The sequence below is a fragment of the Lactuca virosa genome, chromosome 6 (genome assembly GCF_052849685.1).
Source record: "Lactuca virosa cultivar CGN04683 chromosome 6, Lactuca_virosa_CGN04683_v6, whole genome shotgun sequence".
Classification (NCBI taxonomy): domain Eukaryota; kingdom Viridiplantae; phylum Streptophyta; class Magnoliopsida; order Asterales; family Asteraceae; genus Lactuca; species Lactuca virosa.
Window position 1 is genome coordinate 225,798,655 of NC_136431.1, and position 7,662 is coordinate 225,806,316.

General features: G+C 35.1%; 1 protein-coding gene across 1 annotated transcript; it reads right to left on the minus strand.

Moving 5' to 3' along the window:
• Window positions 1-526: 526 nt before the first annotated feature.
• Window positions 527-2,398, minus strand: LOC145122801 (bax inhibitor 1-like). Its single transcript, XM_079058374.1, has 6 exons — window positions 2,248-2,398; window positions 1,610-1,753; window positions 1,417-1,508; window positions 1,142-1,328; window positions 977-1,049; window positions 527-883 (listed from the first exon to the last, which is right to left on the minus strand). The coding sequence occupies exons 1-6, from the start codon at window positions 2,326-2,328 to the stop codon at window positions 774-776; spliced, it is 687 nt and encodes a 228-aa protein (XP_078914500.1). The 5' UTR covers window positions 2,329-2,398; the 3' UTR covers window positions 527-773.
• Between the last annotated feature and the right edge of the window lie 5,264 nt (window positions 2,399-7,662).

Genomic DNA, 7,662 nt, shown 5'->3' on the forward strand with positions numbered 1-7,662 from the left:
TTCAGCTGAAGGTGGACATATTTTTCATCTAGGCCGATAAAATCCAAACGTCAAAACAAGTCGTAGAAGATGTATCAAAAAAACGCTACCTTCCAGTATACTTTCTAGTTGAATTTAAATATGTTTGCTGATTTATGTGGAGATTAGATGAAGAACAGAAAACTAGAATTTGGAAGGAAAAACAGAAGACGAGGTGAATATCAGAATATGAGGACACGTGGGAAATGAGGCAAGTTGCAGATATCCACATTACATCATTCATGTATAGGTTAATCACTTATGACTTATCTATGCATGTCTCATTATTAATAGGATATATTATTAAATATTTATGAGATATGTTACTTTATAGTTGTTGTGTTGGCATTTCACATATATAGGGCCCTGTGACAAGGGGAAGGACCATGCTTAGCTAGAGAAGCATAGAAGCTCATGCTCATGGTGTTATATTGTTTAAATATTTTTGTATATGTTAAATATTTTTGACCATATACAAAAATTTGGCAAACCATTTGCTAAACCAAACACGATCTCAATTGGCCAAAAGGCCTTTATGATAAAAACCCTATGATTTTGGTTTTTCTTATGATTATCCCATATAAAATACCCTTTTCACACCGGATGATCAAAGAGGCCAAAAAAACAAAAAAAAACCTTTTATGACAAAAGCTCACTGTAAAACCCGATATCATATTAAGTCTCTAAGTGACATAGAACATATCCACGACTGATGTTAAAAAAAAAAAAAAACATGTACCACACAAAAGTATAAATTATACCGAGTTTTTATTTGTAGTTGAATGCAGCTTTTGTTCATAATCCCCCTCGTCCTCATATTCTTCCTCTGTTCCCTTCCGTCCGAATTGTTCAACTGCATCACATACTAATAAAAACAGCAATAAAATCAGTATAAAATGTGAGGGAGCAAAAACAGCATTCAAGTCAGAAAATAAGTTTGAGGGGATGCTTCACATACTCCAAGTCTTTGGGATGAGCACCTGAGTTGCAACAACCATGCAACCAACAACCGCCATTAACCCAAAATAAATCTGCAAATTTGAAACAAAGACAATTAACACAAATGGTCGAAAAAGATGGAAAGAAACTGTAAAAAAGAATGAATCAGGAGTTACGTATTTACCTCAGATTGGAAATAAGCAGTGGCACCACCAAAGATTTTTGAAGCAAAATGTGACCAGAAGAAGATTGAAACACCAGAGGAAAGAAGAGCTCCAAGATAAAAAAACTCTCTACGCCTTTCTAGCATGGCAGCGCCTGAGAAACAAGCAAATGCGATGGCAGCTCCTATGTATTCACTCACCCACATGCTACAAAACCAATAGAAATATACATCAAGAAACATTAACGGGGTAAGTTGAGTAATATATAATAATTAATAAAAGGAAAAGAACAAACCGCGTGTCAAAATCTATGAATAATTTGGCTACAGAAACAGAGGAGGCTCCGTAGAGAATGCTAAATAGGTAATATGTCATTAACCTTTTGTGCTGGAATAAGAATCCCATGAAGAATATATAAGGAATAATTAAGATTAATAAGATTTCAAGAAATCATTGGGTATATACGTAGAAGATAACTAGACAACTACCTCTTCCCATGGAGGAGTGGCGATCAACCAAAGCATACATTCAAATGTTGCCAAGGCAGTGAAAAAACATCCATTGTCCAATAGGATATGGAGATAAAACCCGAGTGCATATGCTATTAACAAGCAACATACTTTGGCATATCCCTGCAATCACATGATTATAGGAATTATATGTTATCATACATATACACATGCCTTGTATAAAGTCCATGTAAGCAATATTTTATTTGATTATTTTTTATCACAATTAGCGAGTTTGATGTTAGCACCACAAAACGAACAGCATAGAAACATTAGACCGTTGATTTTTTTTTTTTTTTTATTCATTATACAAAACTCAGAAATACTTCCACAATCCACATGCACTTTGAAAACCAAGTAATCAAAACAAGAAAGACTCAACGCAGTCTGAATATTAAATATACAATAATAATAACAATATATCGTCTAATAAATATTGGTTAGAAAAAGAATGAAAAAGAAGATATACTCTTTCAAGATTTCCTAAACAAAATTGTTAAACAAAAAGAATCATCTAAAAATTTCACAGAACCATTTTTATCCAAAACCACACATTTATGATTTATTTACTATTAAGCCAGATCAGCCAGATTCCACAGAATATACAGTTTACAAACCTGCTTCAGAGCAGTCTGAACTTCAGGAGAGATTTGGCGAATATCCTTGAGAGAATAGCAACTCGACAACAAGGATTCCATTGAAGTTGAAGACAGATACCTACGATGTCAAGAAATTTTGGTATTGAATAAGATGACTCTTAGACGGCAAACGATGTGCCGTATTTATAGATGTTTAGTTATCTGGTAGGGTTAAGTCAAATATTCGAACTTGCAACAAACTATTGACATATAATTATCTCTATTATTAAAGAGGAGAAATGATGTAAATGCAACTCTATTTATCTTTTTTTTTTTTTTTTTTTTTTTTAAACATCTTCGATTTTCCTTATCAAATCCTTCCAGATTTTTGTTTGTTATAATTTTTAGACGGTATATTTGTTATATATGGTGTTTATTAGAGAAATTTTATGAAATAACCATACTCTAAAGGGTGTTTTCATCTTTTAACCATAAAACTTTGAAATTTGTAAAATGATCATCAGATCCACAGAGGGTGCTCTCAGGATCGTTTAATGGCTCTGAAGATTGGTTAATGGCTCTAAGGATCTGTTCTTAAGCAAAACATAGGGCCAAATTTTTAGGTATGAAAACCTATTTGCCCATTTTCTAAGTTAATTATATGTTGTTAGGGTGTATGATAGTTTGTATGAATGTATAATAGTTTAGTGATTAGTAAATCCCAAAATTTTGCCCGATTTTTGCCATGGAAATATCGTTTCTGCGAAGAACAGATCCGTAGAGGTGTTTGCTCAAGAACAGATCCACAGAGCGCCCTCAGAGGATCGATGTTCATCTCTGCGAAATTATTATTTTTTTATTTTATATGCAAAAAGGATTATTAAGTAACAAAAATTATTAAAAAGGATTATTAAGTAACAAAAATTATCAAAAAAAAAATAGACTTGTTGATTTTGGCACTATGTTTTGCTCAAGAACAAATCCTCATAGCCATTAAGCGATCCTCAGAGCCACCTCTGCGGAACCCTAAAAACCTTCGAAATTTTTTGTCCTTTAGTGCTGCCACCTCATTTCTGCAGAGGTGTGTTGAGATCCTCAGAAGGGTAAACGGAGCACCCTCTGCAAATCTGATTACCATTTTACAGATTTTGAAATTTTATGGTTAAAAGGTAAAAAACACCCCTTAAGATATGGTTATTTCATGAAATTTCTCTGTTTATTATATTTATTGCGATATATTTGTGACATATGGTATTTATGATGTTTTAAAATCGGTTTTTTTAGTTGAACCGCTATGGTGACCGGTTTCCGTTACAACCGGTTCGATTGCCGATTCACCTAAAAATATTCCTACATATGGCGGTGGTGTGCGTCGACTTTTGAGTTGTGTACACTTCGAAAGTTCAATTTTTTTCGTCAATGAGTTGTTTTTAACATGCTAAGTAAAATACATCTATAGAAGTCCAATAAACTGGTTAAAATGGTTATTTACAGGTTTATCACACCGGTTCAACCCGATTTCTGAAGAAACCGACCGGATTGATTTGTGAAGAATTTAATATAAAATTAATCGTAATTGAACCGCTCTCGCTCCCGATTCCTGGTTCAACCGGCATGTTTAAACTGGTTTTTAAAAGATTGGGTATTTATCGTATTTAACTTGTTTCTCTGTAAATCTCGTATCATGCTTGTCATCCGAGCAACCTTATCACCTTCATCAACTGCCACGACTGACCTAAAATTGAAGCGGCAATTAAACCAAGAAAAGAAAAATGCATTCCTAAACATAGAGATGGGGAGGAGACAAGGAAAAGTATGCAAGGAAAAATGCATTCCTAAACATAGAGATCGGCGTTCTTTATAACTCGGATTTCGACATGTCATAGTTTCTTCGTTATTTTTGACGCTTATTTTCATTCTTCATTTATTATATCTATATAAACAAGTTTCATACACATAAATTCACATAATTCACATAATACTCAAATAATTCCTTTTAATTACTTCAGAATTGATTACAATTGTTGACCCTAACTATTACATCATTTTACTAATGCTTAGCCTGATACACGTGCGATACATATAGTAACACCCCCCTCAGAGTTGGAGGCTCGATGAGGATAGACATAGATGTGTTGAGTCACAAGGGTGCAGAACGCTGACTCTGGTATCATGTAAATACATGTGGAGGCTAATATTATCTCTCCAAAGAGCCCCTTAAGGAGAGAATGGGAACCTCAACATAAATAGAAATTTATTGAACCGTATCGCACCAATGTGGAATACACTAACATTATTTTCATTTTTCCGGTTTAATAAGTTTTTCACTTCAAAATTAGTAACCAAAATGTAATTGGTTTTTAAGTTGTTTGAAGACTTGTGGAAACTGCATTTCAAGATATTGAAAACGAGGATTGTAATATGGACGTCATGCTCACAATAAGTTCAAAGTATAAAACATAAACATCACATGTCCGAAACTAGGAAAATTTAAAAGTATGCTGCACATTTTTTTGACACCATATTAGAAATTTTACCACCGGCCCACCGTAGAGAAGCTCACAAATTAAGGACTTATTTTGCTCAAAATTCCCGAGCTTTAAACCATTTTTTAGAAAAATATGATCTCAACAAGTTAGAGTTTAGAACTTGGTGGTCATTTAGGAAATTTGTAAAAAGATGGGTTAATTTGTTATACCTATTTATGGGGAAAAAATGATGGTGTGAATTTAGAAATGGGTTATGTTTGTTTGTTAAGAATAAGATTTCGTGGTGTTGAGGTTGCATAATTTAAGGAGCATAGAAAAAGAACAAGATATGAACTAATCGATATGTTGCATCATAATTGATTAATTGTTGATAGATGATATACCTCTTGCCATAGTACAATTGATTGTATCATTCATAGATACGTATCATATTACTGATGGAAAGTGCATGCATGGGATTGACATCTGTGAGAATTGGAGGCATTCGAAAAGCATGTTGTAACATCCCGAAATAAGGTACATTTTATCATCTCTTGAATATTTATCAAAAGTGTGACATTTGGTCCATCATAGAAAAAGGCTTGGAAAAGTGGTTGTACACGGTGCGTATATATGAGTATGCACAGCGTACTCATGCAACATGCATGGACGCGGATGGCCATCTAGTACGTTGGGCGTACATGTGGTACGCTGGGCGTACTAGCCCAAATGTTAAACCCTAATTTTAAGGGCTGCCCTATTTAAGAAAAAAGATGACCTCATTTCTGGCCACCCTTATCAGCCTCCAACCCTCCCATAAACCCTAATCTCATGTGAGTGGCTTGTGTGTGTTTTTGCAAGTTTTGAGTGTTCTTGGCTCTTGTAGTAGAAGGAGGTTAGAGAAGAAGAAGAAGTTACTAGCAAGCTTGAAGATCCAGGAACTTCCCACCTTTGTGTATCATTTTCAGGTATAAAATCTATACCTTAACAAGTGTTCTTCTAGATCTCTTTGGTTTAAGATTTATCAGCTAAAAGTCCCCAAATTTGGATCTTTATGTGTTTGGGACTATCCTAGGGGTTTAAGTTGTCCTTTCATGCATATTAGAACACTTAGATTCATAAAAATGCTTGCTTGATCTTCCCCTTTGGCTCATGCATGAGTAAAGTAGGTTAGAATGGATGAAGTGATGCTTTGAGCCTTTCCTTGCCATGAAATGGCTTATAGCCAACGACTTCATAGATTAAGAGGTCTCAAATTAGTCATATCTAGGGTTGGGTAGGTAGTCTTAAAGGATTAAGACACCAACTTAGTGGATTTAGAGACTGATGGAGTACACTAGGCGTACTCCTGGCTACACGTAGCGTAACCTGATTCTTCCCTAATGCATGATGACCTCGTTGTACGCCCAACACAAGGAATGGTATGCTCAGTGTACGCGCCAAGTGTTGACTTTCGTTGACTTTGACACTTGGTCAAGTTTTAGTGTTTTTGGACCATGAGGAGGTCAAAATGTTCCGTTTTCCCTTAGAAGGTTTAGCTGTCAGATTTGGACATGCAAGTGAGGTTTTTGACTTTAATTATTAATTAGGGTCAATTGCTTTATTGACTAGGCAGAGTCTAGATCCGACAGTTCGAGTGCTAGGTGTTCCTGTCATCATTATCAGGTGAGTGTCCTCTCTTATTCTTACCTGTCTGGTAGAATAGTTGTATATGTGATGACGAGCTAGGTCTTGATGCTTTATGTATTGCTAATTATATGTGAATGGGACTGCTGATAGTCTCCAGGGTGGCTGATAAACCATCGGGCGTGCTATTAGCTCATTGGGACTACTGATAGTCCCCAGGATTGCTGATAATCTATAATTTTCAATTTTATGTTGTGCTGTATATGGTATTTTGGGGAACTCACTAAGAATTGTGCTTATACTTGTTGATTATATGTGGTACGGTGAAACGTCCCAAAATACGGTCTAAAAATTTCATTTTTAATTTATATATAAAACCATAGTAACCCAAATCATCTCATAAAAACATAGGTGGTAATATCTCAAAACATCATATCAAAATACTGTATCAAAATCACATATCCAAATATCAGAGTATAAACATCCCAGGCTAAACAAATGGTGTGTGCACTGCAGTTATCCCGAGCTCTTCCCCTTGCTACCAGAAGTACCTGAACCAAAACTAAAAACTGTAAGCACGAAGCTTAGTGAGTCTCCCCAAGCTACCACATACCATACACATAATCACATAATCACGTAACCTGGGTCTTGCCTACTACATCGGGCCCCGTGTCACACCCTCAAACAGGAACGGCGGAAACATTCGGGGGGGGGGGGGGGATGACGTCATGTACAATATCACAACAAATGTATAATAGTAATTAAAGTAACAACAATCATTGTATTGATAACATAGTATTTACATTGTGTTCAAAACATTACTTGTTTAACATTAATACTATAACAAAAGATAAGACGAGATACATCTATGCTCCGTCTTCGAAACGCCCGAGAGAGTACCTGTCTACTAACTTTCCTGAGAATACAAGTGTTTTGAAAAAGTGTGTCAACATTTAAGTTGGTGAGTTCATAAGTATTTTGTTGGAAAATATATGTTCTTTGTTATTATAAATGTTAATTTGTTCTTCCAGAAAATCCAATATTTTCTTAGTAAATAAGTCATAGTCTTAGTACCTTTATACCAAAAAGTATAAGTTTCGTATGTTTATAAGCTGTGATTCGAGGTTCTGGTTCAAGTAACTGGTATGACCCGTACTGTTACCTCCTATGATTGCTTAGTGTATGCAAATTATATATAATTAAAATTGAATGGACAGTCGATTGGGTGATCCTGCCCTAAGCCCACAACCAAACAAGGAACAGGAAGAAAGGCGGAAACTACACATTCCACTACATATCGGATCTTCATTGTATATAACCCTAACGTAAACATTAAGTAATCATAGACTTTAGCAAAGAG

Coding starts and splice junctions, on each gene's coding strand:
- LOC145122801 (XM_079058374.1), bottom strand. CDS start 2,328: ATGGAATCCTTGTTGTCGAGTTGCTATTCTCTCAAGGATATTCGCCAA. Junction 1,509..1,609: donor CCACTCCTCCATGGGAAGAG/GTAGTTGTCTAG, acceptor TTCTTATTCCAG/CACAAAAGGTTAATGACATA. Junction 1,050..1,141: donor CTGCTTATTTCCAATCTGAG/GTAAATACGTAA, acceptor TCAAATTTGCAG/ATTTATTTTGGGTTAATGGC.